The sequence below is a fragment of the Cryptomeria japonica genome, unplaced genomic scaffold (assembly GCF_030272615.1).
Source record: "Cryptomeria japonica unplaced genomic scaffold, Sugi_1.0 HiC_scaffold_44, whole genome shotgun sequence".
Taxonomy (NCBI): Eukaryota; Viridiplantae; Streptophyta; class Pinopsida; order Cupressales; family Cupressaceae; genus Cryptomeria; species Cryptomeria japonica.
In genome coordinates, this window is record NW_026728866.1 from 431,645 (window position 1) to 453,630 (window position 21,986).

At 34.0% G+C, this 21,986-nt stretch overlaps 1 protein-coding gene across 1 annotated transcript; it reads right to left on the minus strand.

Annotated features, from left to right (window-relative positions):
* Positions 1–19,857: 19,857 nt before the first annotated feature.
* LOC131862537 (protein HOTHEAD-like) lies at positions 19,858–21,775 on the minus strand. The gene is made up of 4 exons (XM_059215011.1): positions 21,694–21,775; positions 20,973–21,605; positions 19,998–20,823; positions 19,858–19,900 (listed from the first exon to the last, which is right to left on the minus strand). The coding sequence occupies exons 1-4, from the start codon at positions 21,773–21,775 to the stop codon at positions 19,858–19,860; spliced, it is 1,584 nt and encodes a 527-aa protein (XP_059070994.1).
* Between the last annotated feature and the right edge of the window lie 211 nt (positions 21,776–21,986).

Here is a 21,986-nt window from a genome sequence, read left to right on the forward strand (position 1 = left end):
GGTAAAGAGACAAAATATGGGAAGAAAATCTGGCGGCATGTTTACTACCTTCCTTTAATCCATATAATCTGCCATTTCATTGTGACTTCACTGCAAACCGTTATACTCTTTTGTTACTCAAATGATTTGTTTTGAGCTGCATTTTTTGACACAAATTATTCATCATCTGCATGAAGTGCAAATATAGTAAAAAGATGTCCAAAGGAAAGACATCAATAGCAATAGGGAAAAGGTGTCAAAACAAAGTTAAAACATGTGGATAAATGGTTGAGGGGATGGCTCTGACATGTGGATAATGTAGAATTTTGCAGCTATCCCTGCAAAATAAAATAGATCTAGCAGAAAAGAGAGAAGCAAAACTTGCAAGCAAAATAGAGAAGAAAATCAAAACTGAATGAATGCAATCATCTTCATTTACATTATTTGTATGAATTACAAATGATATATAGATCACAGGAGCAGAAATTATGCATGAGATGCATGAAATTTATGAAGATGTGAAAGACTTTAACTAAAATTACGAGGTAGATGCTAAGTTAGAACTCTTTAATTAGCTTACATGCACAACTCGTATGTAACGTTTACTGTGCGCTAATCCCACCCGCGCCCCCTTAAGTCTAATTATAGATATTGTGTTTGAAATAAAAATAGAAAAGTTCACGCGCATCTATCCATATGGATAGTATCAAGAATTGACTATGCATATTTATCCAAATTTTATATTGTCCTTGGTGGTTTTGTCAACAAAATCCTGTATTTGAAAACTTCAAATAAATTTGTCGACCAATTATTGTTTAATTGTCATCGCTCCGCTATTTTCCGGTGAAGGCAAATTAAAATTTGGAAGGATATAATATACTATAATGGACCGTTTCCATAAGAGTCTTTGAACAAGTCCTGTCAAAAACAGTGGAAGTCCAACATGGCTGGACCGTTTCATTCGTAGTGTAGAATGTCCGCTATTTGCAAAACATCTTTTGCAAATATCCAATGAGAGTTTTATTTTTGACAAAGAATGGGAGAGATAGATAACAAGAAAGTAAAGATGTAGTCTAAATATACTCATCAGTTGTCTATAGTGCGATTCATTGACTGACAATGATTAATCAGAAGTTGACAACTTCAACTCAATCTCAATACTTGGAGAATATGAGTTACAATTTGCAATTCTAAAATGCTCCAAAAGATTGATGGCATATATAATTTGAATTGTAAAGATGCTAAAATCAAATTGTCAAAACTCAACTCTTAGGAAATAATGTAGGAGGCCAAATTGACTGGTAAACTAGATGTTCACATCTAATAACTTAAAAAAATTGAGGCTACACCATATATAATTTACAGTTTGCCTACCCAGTCAAAACATTTTTTTATTCTTTGATAGAGTATGCCAAAGTCAAGAGTACTTTGGACATATTGCAAAACATCTTTTGCAAATATCCAATGAGAGTTTTATATTTGACAAAGAATGGGAGAGATAGATAACAAGAAAGTAAAGATGTAGTCTAAATATACTCATCAGTTGTCTATAGTGCGATTCATTGACTGACAATGATTAATCAGAAGTTGACAACTTCAACTCAATCTCAATACTTGGAGAATATGAGTTACAATTTGCAATTCTAAAATGCTCCAAAAGATTGATGGCATATATAATTTGAATTGTAAAGATGCTAAAATCAAATTGTCAAAACTCAACTCTTAGGAAATAATGTAGGAGGCCAAATTGACTGGTAAACTAGATGTTCACATCTAATAACTTAAAAAAATTGAGGCTACACCATATATAATTTACAGTTTGCCTACCCAGTCAAAACATTTTTTTATTCTTTGATAGAGTATGCCAAAGTCAAGAGTACTTTGGACATATTGCAAAACATCTTTTGCAAATATCCAATGAGAGTTTTATATTTGACAAAGAATGGGAGAGATAGATAACAAGAAAGTAAAGATGTAGTCTAAATATACTCATCAGTTGTCTATAGTGCGATTCATTGACTGACAATGATTAATCAGAAGTTGACAACTTCAACTCAATCTCAATACTTGGAGAATATGAGTTACAATTTGCAATTCTAAAATGCTCCAAAAGATTGATGGCATATATAATTTGAATTGTAAAGATGCTAAAATCAAATTGTCAAAACTCAACTCTTAGGAAATAATGTAGGAGGCCAAATTGACTGGTAAACTAGATGTTCACATCTAATAACTTAAAAAAATTGAGGCTACACCATATATAATTTTTCATCCAATTTCTCATTCAAGAAGACATTGAGGCTACATCAATTTGATACTTATTCTAACTAGATTGAATAGTTATAGATGAGAAAATTTGTTGGGACTTGTAATGTCCACACATAGGACAATTATGCGAGTTAATTTAAATTATTGACAATTTATAATTAAAATATACTAATATTGTTGCTATATAAATAGTTATAAGGTGAGGTTGTCCCTATAACTATGAGTGGCATCTTATCTTGTGAATGTTATAGATGTATTTTTTTTGATTGAGATAAATGGGTTTTACAAGGACCCGAAACCCAAAGTTAAAGAGCACAAAAAAAACAAGAAGTCGCTAACCAGTCTGTAACAAACGACATAACAACCATGAAAACAGTGGCCAAGCCCACACAACAGAAAACAAAATAGAACAAGAAAAAACCTAAAACTCACTCGACTAGAGATTACTTCATCTCTGAATTCTTTTGAATCACCCTCTTATTGATGTCCTCGAGCTCATCCATGATAAACCTGGACGTATTATTCCCCTGGTTCCTACTTCTAGTCCTTATATAGGGACCTGTGGTGGTTTGAAGTCTCGTACCCTGGAAGTTTGGTTCCTGGATTTTCTTCTTCTGTTTGATGACAGAGGAGGGAATGCTTGTGGTGGACTGAGCTCTTTGATCCGCTATCATCACATTTACCTTTTTAAGACCTTGAGCACTATTATTTATATCTTCCTTGCTAATATCCACCAGGTTCTTCAGATTACCCTTAATTTCTTTCAAGATAATCTCCAATTGACCAATCCTTGATTCCTGATCTATTTTCATGGTCTTTACATCTTCTGTGAGTTCCTGTGTCATTCAGAGAAGTTTATCCATCTTGCTTTCCATGGGCGTCTCGGTGAAAGTATTAATGATATCTTTAATTCCATCCTTTAACAAATTAATCTCCTTACTGACCCAAAGAAAGCAATTCTCCTGGCTTTTGACAGCACTGCTAAGGAGAGTACAAAAATTGGAATCTTTTTGGGTACCCCCCATTCCCCTTGTTCAACGTCAATGGGGATTTCCAACTTTATTTCCTTCTACTTTCCCTTGGTTTCCCCAATTTTTCTAGTTTTAGACTTCTTCGTATTCGGCAGCCCCAAATCTTGTAATTTGGGGTTTGGGTTTTTATACATACTGGCAGCCCATCTGGGGTGTTTTTTTCTTCTGTTTCTTCCAGTGCCAGGTGTAATATTTCATTGGGGGCCTTCCTCCTGAGAGGGACGGTATATCGAATCATCCGAGACATTGAGTTCTCACCAGTCCATAGCCATACCAGAATCTTCTTCGTCCATCTTCGTATCCGACACATAATGAACAACATTGTTCGAGGGAGATTTGGGGGGTTTAACCGGTCGTGAGGGTTTAACCCCAAGATCCTTAGCATATTCCGTGATGAGCATGATTAGCCCCTCATTGGTGCAACAACACCTAGGCCTTGAAAGGCCTCATGAAATTTTTTATGTTCTTTTTTGTTTTCAATGTTGTGTTAAGGTTCTATAAGGTCCAAGGGACCATTTGAGGTCATTATAAATCATATTTTAAGGCATTAAGCCATTTTGTAAAAGGGAGATTAATGTGTTCCTAGGATTGAAGGATTTTTTAATCCCAATCTGAAAATGAAGAGTTGATTGATTTGGATTTTGCTACATATGCATTTACTACTTCTAAAATAGAAGTTTTAATTTTCTGCAAGACCGGAGATAAGCTTGAAGGTTGCTTTCTAAAGATCCTCTCGTTTCTTTCCCACTAAGTGATCATAGGAGGGATGAATTTCCAAATGCAAGAAAAAAATGATTGATGATAGAGTGAAGGCCAATTTGTGAATATATCCCAGAGACTCCCTGATAAGGGAGAAAACCAATTCAATTTATTAATGATGTGAGCCCAACAGGACTGTGCAAAGGAACATTGTAATAGAAGGTGATCCACACCCTCTTGAGCCTACCCACAAAGAACACACCAAAAAGGATCAACAATCCCAAGTTTGACTAATTTGTCATTTGTTAGAATCCTCCAAGAAAAGCATCCATCTTTAGGAAGGACAACTTCATTCCAGCAAAATGAAAATGACCTTTGAGGTTGTGCTTGCTGCTCTTGACTGATAAGGGAGTTGTAACATATTTTTCCAGCTTCAACTCAATCTCAATACTTGGAGAATATGAGTTACGATTTGCAATTCCAAAATGCTCCAAAAGATTGATGGCGTATATAATTTGAATTGTAAAGATGCTAAAATCAAATTATCAAAACTCAACTCTTAGGAAATAATGTAGGAGGCCTAATAGGCTGGCAAACTAGATGTTCACACCTAATAACTTACAAAAATTGAGGCTACACCATATATAATTTTTCATCCAAGTTCTCATTCAAGAAGACAGTTTTCACATCAATTTGATACATATTCTAACTAGATTGAATAGTTATAGATGAGAAAATTTGTTGGGACTTGTAATGTCCACACATAGGACAATTATGCGAGTTAATTTAAATTATTGACAATTTATAATTAAAATATACTAATATTGTTGCTATATAGATAGTTATAAGGTGAGGTTGTCCCTATAACTATGAGTGGCATCTTATCTTGTGAATGTTATAGATGTATTTTTTTTGATTGAGATAAATGGGTTTTACAAGGACCCGAAACCCAAAGTTAAAGAGCACAACAAAAACAAGAAGTCGCTAACCAGTCTGTAACAAATGACATAACAACCATGAAAACAGTGGCCAAGCCCACACAACAAAAAACAAAATAGAACAAGAAAAAACCTAAAACTCACTAGACTAGAGATTACTTCATCTCCGAATTCTTTCGAATCACCCTCTTATTGATGTCCTCGAGCTCATCCATGATAAACCTGGACGTATTATTCTCCTGGTTCCTACTTCTAGTCCTTGTATAGGGACCTGTGGTGGTTTGAAGTCTCGTACCCTGCAAGTTTGGTTCCTGGATTTTCTTCTTCTATTTGATGACAAAGGAGGGAATGCTTGTGATGGACTGAGCTCTTTGATCTGCTATCATCACATTTACCTTTTTAAGACCCCGAGCGCTAATATCCACTAGGTTCTTCAGATTACCCTTAATTTCTTTCAAGATAATCTCCAATTGACCAATCCTTGATTCCTGATCTATTTTCATGGTCTTTACATCTTCTGTGAGTTCCTGTGTCATTCAGAGAAGTTTATGCATCTTGCTTTCCATGGGCGTCTCGGTGAAAGTATTAATGATATCTTTAATTCCATCCTTTAACAAATTAATCTCCTTACTGACCCAAAGAAAGCAATTCTCCTGGCTTTTGACAGCACTGCTAAGGAGAGTAAAAAAATTAGAATCTTTTTGGGTACCCCCCATTCCCCTTGTTCAATGTCAATGGGGATTTCCAACTTTATTTCCTTCTACTTTTCGTTGGTTTCCCCAATTTTTCTAGTTTTAGACTTCTTCGTATTCAGCAGCCCCAAATCTTGCAATTTGGGGTTTGGGTTTTTATACTTATTGGCAGCCCATATGGGGTGTTTTTTTCTTCTGTTTCTTCCAGTGCCAGGTGTAATATTTCATTGGGGGCATTCCTCCTGAGAGGGACGGTATATCAAATCATCCGAGACATTGAGTTCTCACCCTTCCATAGCCATACCAGAATCTTCTTCGTCCATCTTCGTATCCGACACATAATGAACAACATTGTTGGAGGGAGATTTGGGGGGTTTAACCGGTCGTGAGGGTTTAACCCCAAGCTCCTTAGCATATTCCATGGTGAGCATGATTAGCCCCTCATTGGTTCAGCAACACCTAGGCCTTGAAAAGCATCATGAAATTTTTTATTTTATTTTTTGTTTTCAATGTTGTGTTAAGGTTGTATAAGGTCCAAGGGACCATTTGAGGTCATTATAAATCATATTTGAAGGCATTAAGCCATTTTGTAAAAGGGAGATTAATGTGTTCCTAGGATTGAAGGATTTTTTAATCCCAATCTGAAAATGAAGAGTTGATTGATTTGGATTTTTCTACATATGCATGTACTACTTCTAAAATAGAAGTTTTGATTTTTAGCAAGACTCGAGATAAGCTTGACGGTTCCTTTCTAAAGATCCTCTTGTTTCTTTCCCACTAAGTGATCATAGGAGGGATGAATTTCCAAATGTAAGAAAAAAATGATTGATGATAGAGTGAAGGCCAATTTGTGAATATATCCTAGAGATTCCCTGATAAGAGAGAAAACCAATTCAATTTATTAACGATGTGAGCCCAACAGGACTATGCAAAGGAACATTGTAATAGAAGGTGATCCACACCCTCTTGAGCCTACCCACAAAAAACACACCAAAAAGGATCAACAATCCCAAGTTTGACTAATTTGTCATTTGTTAGAATCCTCCAAGCAAAGCATCCATCTTTAGGAAGGACAACTTCATTCCAGCAAAATGAAAATGACCTTTGAGGTTGTGCTTGCTGCTCTTGACTGATAAGGGAGTTGTAACCTATTTTTACAGGTTCAACTCAATCTCAATACTTGGAGAATATGAGTTACAATTTGCAATTCCAAAATGCTCCAAAAGATTGATGGTGTATATAATTTGAATTGTAAAGATGCTCAAATAAAATTATCAAAACTCAACTCTTAGGAAATAACCTAGGAGGCCAAATTGATTGGCAAACTAGATGTTCACATCTAATAACTTTAAAAAATTGAGGCTACACCATATATAATTTTTCATCCACATTCGCATTCAAGAAGACACTTTTCACATCAATTTGATACATATTCTAACTAGATTGAATAGTTATAGATGAGAAATTTTTTTGGGACTTGTAATGTCCACACATAGGACAATTATGCGAGTTAATTTAACTTATTGACAATTTATAATTAAAATATAATCCTATTGTTGCTATATAAATAGTTATAAGGTGAGGTTGTCCCTATAACTACAAGTGGCATCTTATCTTGTGAATGTTATAGATGGATTTTTTTGATTGAGTAAATGGGTTTTATAGGAACCCAAAATCCAAATTTAAAGAGCACAAAAAAATAAGAAGTCGCTAACCAGTTTTTAACCAATGACATAAGAACCACAAAAATAGTGGCCAAGCCCACACAACAACACAAAAAGAATAGAACAAGAAAAAACCTAAAACTCACTCAACCAGAGATTACTTCATCTCTGATATCTTTTGATTCACCCTCTTATTGATGTCCTCAAGCTCATCCATGATGAACCTTGGAGGTATTATTCTCCTGGTTCTTGCTTCTAGTCCTTGTATAGGGACGTGTGGTGGTTTGAAGTCTCGTACCCTGCAAGTTTGGTTCCTGGATTCTCTTCTTCTGTTTGATGTAAAAGGATGGAATGCTTGTGTTGGACTAAGCTCTTTGATCCGCTATCATCTCATTTACCTTTTAAAGACCCCGAACACTGTTATTCATGGCTTCCCTGCTGATATCCACTAGGTTCTTCAGATTACCCTTAATTTCTTATAAGCTAATCTCCAACTGACGAGTCCTCGATTCTTGATCTGTTTTCATGGTCTTTACATCTTCTTTGTGTTCCCGTGTCATTCAGAGAAGTTTATCTGTCTTTCTTTCCATGGGCGTCTCAGTGAAATTCTTAATGATATCTTTAATTCCATCCTTTAACAAATTAATCTTCTTACTGACCCAAAGAAAGAAATTCTCCTGGCTTTTGACAGTGCTGCTAAGGAGAGTACCCAAATAAGAATATTTTGGGTATCCCCCTATTCCCCCTGTTCAATGTTAATGGGGATTTCTAGCTTTATTTCCTTCTACTTTCCCTTGGTTTCCCAATTTTTCCAGTTTTAGACTTCTTCATATTTGGTGGCCCCGAATCTTGTAATTTGGGGTTTGGGTATTATTTATAGCTATCAAAAGAGGTTGTAAAAGGCTTATAAAACCAGGGATGGTAAGATCATGAGGGGTTGGTGTGTATTGAAAGAAGAAAATCAATAAAACTTTGAGGTTTCCTGCAATTTTCTGAGTATTCTCAATGTGACAGTCTAATATCAGTTGTTTTTTCTTCTTGGAAACTTATTAATTAGCATTTGAGATCACTTGAGAATGATATTGGGGTGAATCCACAATATTTTGGTTTTGGTTTCATTTCTTTTCATTAAGTTTTGGAAGAGATATACCAAATTTTGTAAAAACTGTTAAAAACCCTAGGTAGGGTAAACCATGACTTTGAAAATGTAATAAACCTCCATTTCACGTTGATCAAAGGATAATATTTGGTGGAATGGAGGAAAATAGCAATTATTTTCATTTTTTTTTTGTTTCAGGGTCTTAAGTTAAGGTTGGCATGTGCAAAATGATGTCAAAATGCTTATTTGACAATGGTAGAGTTTGGTAAAAATCTGATTCCTGTGTGTTACAAAGCTTTGTAATATTTTTTATGGAAGGATTATTGTTAAAATGTCACATTTATGGAAATAAAATTGAGTCTACTTTTAGTTTTTTCAATTCTGATGGAATTTAATCTAAAAAAGAGCAAGTTATGATCATTTTTGTGAAAGCAGCTTGTTCAGAAAATGGTTTATCAGATTTGTAGTTAGAAAATGTGTTGGTACAACTATGTATGGTAGAATAAGGACTTGAAACTTGTTGTATGGATATATTATGATGTTGTGAACAAAATTCCTTCTTATCAGAAAAATTCATCTTATGATTTTAGGGGTCAAATGAGTCAATTTCTAAAAACTACCATGTCTATGTGAGTTCCGGTCACTACTGCTACGAGAATGTTGCAAAAAACTGTTATATGATTTTTTTATGTTCTTGGTGGCCATGTGTCATCTTTTAATGTGAAAATTATAATCCCAAAGTGTCTAAAGGTATTGACTTGTAGAGTTTGGCATTGTGACATGAGTTTATGGACAAGTTGCATCCTCATAGGGAAGTGGTTTGTGTGAGTAGGGTATAAGGGTTTGGCGAAGTCTGTGTGTTTTTGAGTCTCAATTTGTCCTTAGACATATATAATTAGCCTAATGAAATGTATTCCGAGGATTGGATTGAGTTTGTGAAGTTGATGTTTACTTTTGGTGGTTTGTGTAGCCTAGTGGTTTGAGAAAACCTATGTGTTTGAGGTGTGTTTAGGTGAGTGTTGCTACAAAAGAAATTTATATGTGTTTTAACCTGATATGAAGGGATGATTTTAGTCATGGACATGAGCCTTTGCATCACTCATGCAGAACAGGGTTATCACCATTTTTGGCATGATTCACCAAGCTATTTTCAAGAGAAGATAATAGATAGAAAGACAAAGAAATTCTTTTGTTGTGCCCTAAATGGTTTAATATAATAAAGTGGTAAGAGAAAATGCTGGCATAACATCCATCAAGAGTAATGTACCTCATAATCACTGCGGCCATCTCCGCCCAAAGTAATTTCAGGTCCTTCTTGCTATAGTCGCCATCCTTCATATTTTTCACCCATTTCCTCTCGCTATCTTTGTCAAAGAAAGCCGCAATGGCTTCTTTCACCGCCTTCATTTCTCTATAGAAATTGTTGCCTTCCATCTGCAAAGAAGATATCTCTGCAACAAAGGTTTCATCATTTCTAAACTCCACTCCAAACATCGTGAGGATGCCTTTCTCCAAACCATTCACAAAATCCTCTGTCACTTTCAGATCATTGCCATGAAGCCTCTCAAGATATGAAACAAGGACCCCATCAATAATCTCCATCCATAGCCCTCTATTCTTTTCCCATTTCTCATAGGAGGTAGGTTCCATTATGTTCTTGTCACCTCCCATTAGAAAGTTATCTTTGCAACAATGGAATCATTATGAGATTTGCCTCTTTAAGATTACCAAGGTGTAGATGTGTGAATCATCATGTGCCAAGTGTCTTAACAAGTGCAATTTCTTTGAGTGTGTAATGTGTAATTGATTGTATAACTACCTTTTCCAAAGAATTAAGCAATCTCTTTAATCTCAACAAGCAAAGTGTGCCTTGGATAGTGGAGCTTAAGCCAACTCTTTGTAATGTGAACTCGTAGGTTATTTTTGGGGAGAATTTTGAAGGGGAAAATGGAATATGGGATGTATAGTTTTTCTACTTTTAATGGGTTGGGGACCTAACCAAGGATAGAAACTACCTTCTTAGACATGATAGCTCCTTTCAAAACTAACTTTTTGCATAGTGGCAAAAGTTGCATCTTTGTATGGGTAGCACCAAATCTATTGCAAGAAGTTGTGGGGTAGAGTAACCGATCAAATATCTCCCTTCACTTTCATATGTAATAAACCCTAAGAACAACCTTATTTCTCCAAAAAACTCCCAGTTTAGGAAAGTTACAGCGCTTGGGGAAAGGAAATGTAAAAGAACGAGCAGGTGACATTTATCACCTTCCACTACTAATGTGGAATTCAAAGAAACGGGAAAAGGGAGTTAAGAAGAGGCTGGAGGGAGAGAGGAGGCTTATGATTTTGGTTTTTAAGTTTGAAAGTATACTTGCTTGGGGGGTGCTAGAGAAAGAGGAGGAGATTGCAAAAAGTTAGAGGGCCTTATTTTTGCACATTGAATACTAATAGTTGGAGGTAGGTGGACATAACTCCTTGTTAATTTAATGTTGTAGATATATGACAATGTGTAAATCCTTGTTAATTTAATGTTGTAGATATACAACAATGCACAATTTTTTAGTGAGCATACATCAAATGTGTTCTTGTGTTATCTCATGCATTGTGAATGTGTTAATGTTTAGCGAGCATGTGTATGCGTGTTTTTACATTATCCCATGCATTGCAAATGTTGGTGTTGTGTTTCCGAGGGTGTGAAGGAAATGGTCACCCTTGGGAGGGAAGAGAAACCTTGAGGCTTAGAGAGGAGCGACCAATATAGCTGGTTGAGAACTCCTCTCATGAAGAGCAAGCAATAGAAAGTGTATGAGTACCCTTAGTGCATGTTTTGTAGGATTGGGTATTAAATTTCTAGGGGTATGAGTACCCCTTGTTCATATGAAAGGAAATGTGTTGGTAGTATATGTGCATAGACATTATGGAAGGAAGGGGCATGAGTACCCTTGGTATTATTAGAAGAATGGGCTAAATTGGATGGAAGCTATCGGTCTTGGAAGGGTGTATTCATGATGTTTCCCTTTATTTTGCATGTTGGATGAGTGTGCTTGAGTGTAACCTAGTTTATCTCTAGTCTTCCAACTTAGGGGTGGCCTATCTTTAGTCCTATGGCTTGGAGGTCATCTCCCATGGTTTGATGGAAAATATGGCATATTTTGTGTAGATAAAGAAATTTGGAATCTTCAAGATGGAGTGGGATTCGCGTAAGAAAATTAGTTGGTTTTTCGATTGGGATTCACCTTAGTAAATTTTTAGGGTATTAAACACATCAAAGTGTTACAACATTCCCAACAAGAGATGAGATGCATCCATAGGTGTACCATCACATATGATCTCATTTTTATATAAACCCATTTGCAAACCCATTAAGAAATATTTATTTACTAGTAATTGATGTTTCTTTTGTAACCACTATCAACATTTACTTTACAAAACATTCCTTCTAATTTGCATATAATTTAAAAAAGGCTCCTTTATAGCGGCTTGTTCTCATGGATGGCTAGTTTCATTAATATTATTTTAAAAATAATAGCTTATACCCCCTTTAGCTCCTTTGCATGTTTGGTTGATGTGCCATTTTGTTCATTTGCTTGAGCTAGGTTGTTTCTAGCCATGACGACTTGTACCTTTTATCTCATTTCTTGTGATAACATGATTTCTATGTAGGTTTTTTTTTAAGGTTTTATCCTAAGCTGTTCCTTTTTAATTTCTAGTTTTTCCTTGTTCAGTGGTTTTTGCTTCATTATTGTTTTATTGCCATTTGTTAGGTATTTTGTTAGTGTTTCTTGTTTTTATTTATTTATCATTTGGCTTCATCACTATTTTTCTAATGCTCTCCTTCTTGTGTGTTATATTAGGATATTATCTAATGCATGTTTTCTTCCATTGTAAGATTTAACATTTGGCTTACATAGTCAAGGGTTAGTTTGAAGGCAAAAACGCAACTATGACACATGTGAATTTCCTTGGAACTTGTGCATAATTTATAATGCATGTTTCCTAGTCTATGATATTTCTACAACTTCCATATTGTATGTGCTAATTTTGTGATACATGTGCCTATTTTACCATATATGCCCTATATGTTGGTAAATATGTCACTTCTTTATCTTTCTAGCCTTAGTTTTAGGTAATTGCACGACTAATTTTTTTGGTGTTATGAATTAGATTATATTGAAGATATCTCAAAATATAACTTGTAGGTTCATATGACATAGATATTTACTAAAAAATACTAACTTATGGTTTATACAACATTAGAAGAATATTACTTTTATCAAACCCCCCCCTTTTTTTAATGTGTATCATATATTTTCTTACTTTATTAGAGTTGAATTTGAGGAGTTAAATTAACCATACACTTTGATTTGGGTTTTATAATGACCAAGTGTCTAAGTTCAATTCCAAACTATTACTTGTGTGTGTTCTCCCCTCACATTCTAGGGTGATCTTGGGGGTAAAAAATAAGTGTTAATTTATTTTATTTTAATGAGGTATAATTAGGGATTTCAGCACACTAAGGGATAACCTAAACTATACACTCTTGTAGGGTATAAAAATAGGGAGAATAAAAGTTATACCCTGAAGGATCCATTGTCCTAACTAGAGCACATTTCCGTCTATCCAAATCTATTAGATCTTGATAGTGTTGGTCACAATTTTTTTTTAGTTTTGAATCCCAAAATATATACCTCTTACTAAGCACCATGGATATCAAATTCAAGGGAAGCTTTTAACCAATTTATAATCATATACGGAACATTTTAATGAATTATTGAGGTAGATAAAATGGCCTTCACTTCTATCTCTAATAAATCAATGGAGAATTCCCTAAATAGTTAGAAGAAATATAACCACAAATGTTAAACACATAATCTAACCCAAAACACACCCATTGCATAGTGGATCCCTATTTTGATTATATACATTTCTTTATTTGTATCATGTCTCATTGGGTTGCATGACAACCAACATTAGAAAGGCTCCAAGGAAATGCAATTTCATGTGTAACTTTAAAAGGGTTATAGGGATGTGCTACAATGATGATTACAGTACCAACTGTACACCGATCATATTCAAATTTCCTTCTTGTGCAACTACACCTTTGAGGAGATCAATTGTCTTGTACAGTATATAAATGATGTAAAAGTCCACCATATTTACATTCAAGTATCAAATGTGACATCTTGGAAATTATAAGGATTATAACTAGAGTTTGGTATTCAAAAAATGGAAATCTAGGGTTTTACATGAAAAATAATGCAGTATAAGTGTCACCAAACATAACCTACATTGAAATTTCATTTATAGAAGTGTCTAGCATAGATCTTTACTTTTACATAGATTAAGGAGGTTGTTTTGCCAAAAATGTGAAATTTGAAATTCAAATTAGAAAGGGACAAGCGTACAATTTTGTACTTGGTTTGATATAGAATACAAGTTAGATCAAGGTAGAAACAACTAAATGGAGGTATATGATTAGAGAAGTGTGATAGTTGGGTAGTTAAAATGAATTTAGTGTTGTGTCTATTGTGAATAGATTGTTCAATGATAAATGTATAGAGATATTTGTGCTTAGAAATAGATAATGAGGCTAGTACAATGAGCCCAAATTCACACAACATTGTGTCATTTGTGATTGTGTATTTGTGTTAATATATTAGCTCAAAATAGGGATAAAATTAAATGAGAAATGACATGGGTATGAAAATTTTTCCATTATGCTATTGTACAATTAACTTTACTTATGCTATGCACACACATTTTGGCCAAGAAGTGATATTTTAAGAATTTTATCTTTTTCACATGTTGATTTTGCAAATTTATTTAATATGATAAATAATTTATCTTTTAAAAAATATACATATCACCATAACATTTAAATAAACCAGCAAAACAATAAAAGTAAGTACTATATAGTGTAAAACATAATTACCAAATCAAACACTTGTACATTTACATCCTCATAATATGCATCTCTTTATTTATAAAACCTTACAACATGCATTTTTGTTATAATATGAATTTAATTTATAAAGAAAGTGCACTTTTGTATGAAAGCTAATTGAAACTCAAATTTAATTATTCTTGTAAATTTCATTACAATGTGCTATCTTGGAAAGTATTTATATTCATAAGATGTAAGAGGTAAAATTGAAATTACAATTTCACACTTTATCAAATACATTACCATGTTTGGTATTATTTAGTTCTAGATGATAAATGAATGAAAGTACAACTAGTGTTCCAATTATTTCAGCATGGTCTTCTCAAAATTTTGAGAGATTGTACGTTCTTGAAGGATATGAATTCCCATATACCTGCACATATTGCATGATCAACATGTACCGTTAATGTTATATAATGAGAGAATTAAAAAATAAATAATCCAATTAAATTATTAAGCTAAATAAATACCTTTCAAGCATCATGGTTTTGGCTTGTGGGTTGGTACCAAGGAAATCCTTATAGATCGAGCCATCCACAACCCTGAGATTATCAACACCTTTCACCATATATCTTTTATTAACCACTAAACCTGCTTGACAACTTCCATCATAATGGTAAAATGTCCCCAGTGCTTCTTTTCAGAGCTTGGCCAAGGCATCATCATTTGATTGATTCTTTGGTAATGCTATTCTGAGGAATTGAAGTGTTTCCAGAAATTTCCACTATCAATAAATGCAAACTCTTGAATAGAAGATGACATACTTAGATTAACCATTACTTTTATACCTTTCACACATTTTTGTAGATCAAGAGAGTGCGAATAGTAGCTGTAACGAACACAGGGATTATCTCGAGGATCTACACTTTTCAGCCAAAGGTCACCCCTTGATAAGGGAAATGCCAACCTAATATCAAGAACAACTAAATATTGTGTATTTGTGCCATTATTCCATTGGATAAGGCTACCACTTTCGATGTAATTTTATGAATTGTCTAAAATCCCCACTTCTTGTGTATAAGAATATTCAAGTGGGTTTGAGGATACTATAGTGAAGCCATCACTAGGATTATCTTGAACTTTTTTGAGATTTAAAGAATTTAACGTCGGCCTCCGCTTAAAATGATTTCAAGCTCACGGGCAAATAAATATAAATAGTCTATTCCCTTGTATAATGAGCACTTAGCATAAAGGATAAACCTTACGTAAGCGGAATGTTTTATATTTGTGGCATTACTTTCTTAGATAAAGGTACAACTCTTGATGTAGAGTTGTGAATTGTCTACAATGCTCACTGCCGATGTATAAGCAAATTAAAGTGGTTTTCGAGATTCTATAGTGAATCTTGTACTTGTATTATCTTGAACATGTTTTCTTTTTGAAGGCAAATCTAAAAGAATTGTAATATTGAATTTTTTAAGTTGTTTTCTTGGACTGATTTTACTTAAGAATTGAATTTATGGGCTACCTATGCTTCTTGTTGGCAAAATCACCTCACTATTGGTCTACGATTGATTAAGTGACACTTGATAAGCTAGGGCATCATTAATTCTTGTGAACTCCATTCTAGTAGCCTTGTAGAGATTATTTGTTCTCTTTCCTTCACTCTTGTAGAGATTATTTACTTTCATGCCAACAACACTTTCTCTCCTTGTTTTTCATTTGACGCCTACTTACTTCACTTCTTTTTTGTTAATAAAGGCACACCCAGTTTTCCCTCCAAAAGAGAAATTAAAAAATAAAGAGTTTCAGCTACAATTTTTTTTCTTCTTGTCTTTTCATTTCAGATTTGCAGGCGTCCACATTAAATGACTCTTCTTTCTTTTCTCAACAATCTCTGCAATAAAATTTGACTTTTCATCCAACCTCTACTTTTGAAAATATATTTTCAGCTACAAATCTACCCAACATTTTCTCTTCTTCTTGTTTGATGTTCAGACTAAAAGATCTCATTTGATACACATGCCTTTTCACAGTCTCATAGCTACCTTCGTCAACGCCAAGAGTTGAACCATGAAATAGTGAAATTGCGTGTTATGCGCTTATCGCAGTTTCAGATCTTCCTTTGGTCAATGCAGAGAGTTGATCGAAAAATAGGGATAACATTCTCCACGTGTTATGCACTTCTACTTTCTCATGTTGCAGTTTCGCAGCTAGCTTGGTTAGCTGAAAACATTGACCTGTGAAATAGCGGTAATCCCAAACATAGTTTGTTATGCACTTTTCTTATCTCTTGTCACAGTTTCACAACTGGGTATGTGCAGGACCACGAGGGGCCAAAAAGTGGTGATATTCTTACTAAAGTTCTAATTGATAGGTCGATTGAAAAATATCTATAAATTTCTAACGGTATCACATTTTTTGAATCAGAAACATGCGTCACATTCTATTCTTTATATATTATAGGATTAGAAAAAAGAGAAATTGAATTTCATAAAGTTTTGACCAAGTTATGGTGCTCAAACATACGAGTGTTTTATGTTTTTAAAAAGTTATATTAAAAAAATCATAATTAATTATTTATATAAAAAAAAATACAAAAAATTATGTATCACATCCAGACATGAGTCTCCTACTTATACTAAAATATTATAAAATATTTTTATGATTTGATTGTGATTAGGATGGTCTGACAGACACTCGCTTCTTACCTTTTCCTTCAAATTTATGTATTGCTGCATTGAAATTTCAAATTTTAGTCAAATAGATTTTTAATTTTTTTAAAAAGAACTATTAGATTAGAAACCAGATTCAATTTGATACAAATTCTATTCTTACATATTTTTGAAATAATTTTGGTAGCTTATTCAAATTTTTATGTCAAGTTGCCTAACTCTGTTTTGTTTTTTTCATTGCCACTTAAGGGCATGTTTGGCCCACCATGAACCTGCACATACCCAACTACCTTTGGTCAATGTGGAGTTTTGACCACAAAACAATGATAGTGATAACATGATGTATTATACTATCCCTGTAACATTGTGTCACTAACACGATGTATTATGTATTACTGCAACTACACTTTTTCTGAGCTATTCCAGTTTGTCCAATGCCTTCACCACTTTATGACCCATGTCTTCTTTGTCTAATTCCACGACCAAGAAAACTCCCAATTGTCTTCTTTGTGGCCTTAGACTAAATGCCTTTACTAGCTACATTCTTGTACAACTTGCACATGTACAATCAAATCTACTCAACTAATTGCTAGTATGATACACCACCATCTCAATGAATCTAATCTTCCTCTGGGGCACTAATCCTCCTACATCTCCACCCACTACTATATCTATTCACATCAATGACAATCCAATGCCAACACTTCTGACTCATCATCGGAAATACCAACATCATCTTTAACATAATAGGATTTCTTATTGAATTTTCTTTATTTTCTTTAAACTTTTGTGTTGTTCCTCTGTTTGGACATCTAGATGCATAATGACCAATCTTTCCACACTTAAAAAATTTAATAGGTAACACACCTTTATACTTGTTGGTTCCTCTCTTTACCTTTCTTACAAATTTTTGCTTCCATTTCATCTAGGATCTCATCATCTGAATTTTCATCCATATCTTTTGGGGTTTCAAAGGCTATCTCAGTTATTGCTTTGTCTTTGCCAAACTTCCTCATCCCGAATGTAGTCAAGGTGCCATACAATCATTCCCTGGTGAACTTGGAGGGATCATAGGTTTCTTCAATGGAAGAAATCTTGTCATTGTAACACTCTAGTAAAGTCCTCATAATATTTTCCATCATATCCTTATCATCCAAGGTGTCGCTAAGATCTTTGATGTCATTCACTACACAGTAAACATTCTGAAAATAACTTGTTATGTCTTCACCTTCTTTCATCCTTAAGTTCTCATATTGCAGTCTGCATGTTAGCTAGTTTATCTCTGTAATTTCCTTCATACCTATGTTTTTCAATCATTTCCAAACTTCATAAGCACTATCGAATGGAACAACCTTCACCAATTTAGTTTAGATAGAGCATTAAAGATAGCACTATCGAATGGAACATATTTTATCCGTATCCGTGGCATTAAGAAATGAAGAAACTATTGTAAACGACCTACCTCTATCAAAGACAAGTTGGATGAAAGAGTCAATCTCCATCAAACTAAATCCATCTATAATATAGTTGCCAAAAAAATAATTTTTTTTGCATGGACTTGTAACCTTATAAACTATTCCCAAGAGGAAAATATTAAATTTACTATGTGGAACACCATTGCGATCCAATTATAAGTATTGGGATACTCTTCCTTGAAAACGTGTTTCTCCTTTTTTTGTGACGTTCCATTGTATATATATATATATATATATATATATATATCTGTGTGTGTGTGTGTGTGTGTGTGTGTGTGTGTGTGTGTGTGTGTGTGTAATTAAGCATTCAAATTTTATTCTAAAATTTCTTAAAAAATATATCATGTTAATATTTATAAAAATAAAAATTATAAACATAACTTACGTTAAAATTTCTTCATTATTTTAAGTTAATTTGAAATTTAAAATATAAATATCACTTTTAGCTTGTGAAGTTGACAATTCCTTCATAAATGCTTCTAGCGTAGATCTTTACTTTTACATGGACAAAGGAGGTTGATGTACCAAAAATATGAAATTTTAAATTCAAATTGGAAAGAGACAAGTTTACAATTATGTAGTTGCCTTGATATAGAATATAAGTTAGATCTAGGTAGAAAGAACCGAAATGGAGGTATATGTTTAGAGAAGTGAGATAACAATGTAGGTAAAATGAATTTAGTGGCGTGTCTATTGTTAATATATTATTTAATGCTAGGGTTATATAGATATTTGTGTTTACAAATAGGTCATGAGGCTAGTAAAATGAGCCCAAATTCACACACTATTGTGTCATTTGCGATTGGGTATCTGAATTAATATATTTGTTCAAAATAGGCATAAAACTAAATGACAAATGGCATGGGTATGCAGAATTTGTGATCATACTATTGTACAATTCATTTTAGTTATGTTATGCACAAACATTTTGGCCAAGAAGTGATATTGTAATAATTTTATCCTTTTCACATGTTCATTTTGTAAATTTATTTAACATGATTTTCTTAAAAAACATACATCTCACCATAACTTATAATTAAACCAACAAAACAAAAAAAGAAGTACTATATAGTGTAAAAAATAAATACCAAATTAAACACTTCTACATTTACATCATCATATAACAATAAATTATAAGAAAAATTATGCATTCCTTTATTCATAAAACCTTGGAACATGTATTTTTGTTATAATATCAATTCAATTAAAAAAGAAAGTGCACTTTTGTATGAAAGTTAATCAAAGCTCAAATTAAATTTATTCTTGTAAATTTCATAACAATGTGCTATCTTGGAAAATATTTATATTGATAGGAAATGAGAGGTAAATTGAATTATTTACAATTTCACACTTTATCAAAAACATTACCATGTTTGGTATTATTTAGTTCTATGATAAATGAATGTGAGCACAACAAGTGTGCCAATTATTTCAACATGGTCTTCTCATATTTTTAAGAGATTGTGCGTTCTTGAAGGATATGAATTCCCATATACCTGCACATATTGCATGATCAAAATGTATTGTTAATGTTATATTTTTTGAGAATCGAAAAAGAAATAATGCAATAAAATTTTTAATAAAAATAAATACCTTCCAAGCATCATGGTTGTGGCTTGTGGGTTGGTACCAGGGGAATCCTTATAAATTGAGCCATCCACAACTCTGAGATTATCAACACCTTTCACCAGATATCTTTCATTAACCACTAAACCAGCTTGACAACCTCCATGATAATGGTTAAATGTGCCTAGTGCCTCTTTGCAAAGCTTCGCCAAGGCATCATCATTTGATTGATTCTTTGGTAATGCTATTCCAAGGAATTGGAGTGTTTTGGAATTTCCACTATCAGTAAATGCAAACTCTTGGATAGAAGATGACATACTCAGATTAACCATTACTTTTATACCTTTCACACATCTTTGTAGATCAAGAGAGTGTGAATAGTAGTTGTAACGAACATAGGGGTTATCTCGAGGGTCTACGCTTTTAAGCCAAAGATCACCCCTTGATAAGGGAAATGCCAACTTAATATCAAGAACACCTAAATATTGTGTATTTGTACCATTATTCCGTTGGACAAGGCTACCACTTTCGATGTAATTTTGGGAATTGTCTAAAATGCCCGCTAATTGTGAATAAGAATCTTCAAGTGGTTTCGAGGATACTATAGTAAAGGCTGCACTAGGATTATCTTGAACTTGTTTACCTACAAAAGGTGAATCTAAAAGAGCAGGAATATTCATTTCTTTGAGTTGTCTTTTTGGACCAATTCCGCTTAAGAGGAGAAGTTGAGTGCTACCTATGCTTCCTGCTGACAAAATCACCTCACTATTGATTGACAATTGATTAAGTGAAATTTGATAAATGAGACCATCATTATTGCTTCTGAACTCCACTCCGCTAGCCTTTTGCTTTCCTGCAATATAGATTGTTGATAATATTACATGCATACACATAGATGGATATATGAAATATATTTCTGAATATTTTGTAAAAGAATAAAAGGAATACTCATCAAAGTAAAGTAGGGTAGGGGAATTCTGAAAGCAAAATATGAATTGGTACCTGATCCCAAACTGAAGAGTATTCTGCTGGCAGTAGCATTGAGAAGAACTACAATATTTTCTGGATTTGCATACTGGAGTAGATCTGCGGCTGTATGTCTCTTTCCATTCTCGTCAAAGATTGAGCCACTGATCTTGGTGCCAACCAAATGATCGAAAGTGTGGCCGTTGTAAGGAAGAACTCCAGCTTGAAGAAGCCCATCCTTGGTAGCAGAATTCCAAGTAGAAAGCTTGTATTGTTGGAAGGCATTCAACCGTTCTACCCATTCATATGACTCATATACAAGTTTCTCATCCCACTTTATTTTCCGAATATATTCAGTGCTCGCCCTGCTGTAGACTCCACCGTTGATGGCTGATCCGCCTCCTAAAACTCTCGCCCGTACCAACTGCACTCCATCTTCTGAGACAAACCCCTGCGCTACTTTGGGATTAGTTGTGGGAGACCCTCTGAAATCCTCCACATCGGGAATTCCGTAAGGAGAGTCTCCCCTCTCCAATACTAAAACAGAGTAGTGCTGTGAGAGAGTTGCTGCCAGGGGACATCCCGCTGTACCTCCTCCAACCACAATGTAATCATATGATCTTGAAGCTGCCTTTTGAGCATCTGCTGTCATAAACGAATATGGGTACTCTGCAGTTGCACACAGAATCGTCAATGTCAAAAACAATCCTATGCTAAGAAACAACTATATTGATTCCAAACAAAAGTTTTTACCCACCCGGATTAGATGTTGCTGCTTCTGAACAGAATTGATGTGTAAACATCAGCAGGCATGAAATCAGAAGAAATAATTTCTCCATACTGAATGTGATTAACCAGTCTAATTCTTCTTCGAATGAATGTTTTGTGATGTATTTGCAATCGTTGCACTTATTTATAGATATTGTCTTTGAAATAGAATAAGAACAGTTCACGCGTATCTATCCATATGGATAGTATCGAGAATTTACTATGCATATTTATCCAAATTTTATATTGTCCTTGGTGGTTTTGTCAAACAAATCCCGTGAT

Bases quoted from the DNA above. Each gene is read 5' to 3' on its own strand.
- LOC131862537 (XM_059215011.1), bottom strand. From the start codon at position 21,775: ATGGAGAAATTATTTCTTCTGATTTCATGCCTGCTGATGTTTACACAT. The intron at 20,824-20,972 runs GTACCAATTCAT...TCTATATTGCAG, and splicing joins ACTCTTCAGTTTGGGATCAG to GAAAGCAAAAGGCTAGCGGA. The intron at 19,901-19,997 runs GTATTTATTTTT...CAATATGTGCAG, and splicing joins ACAACCATGATGCTTGGAAG to GTATATGGGAATTCATATCC.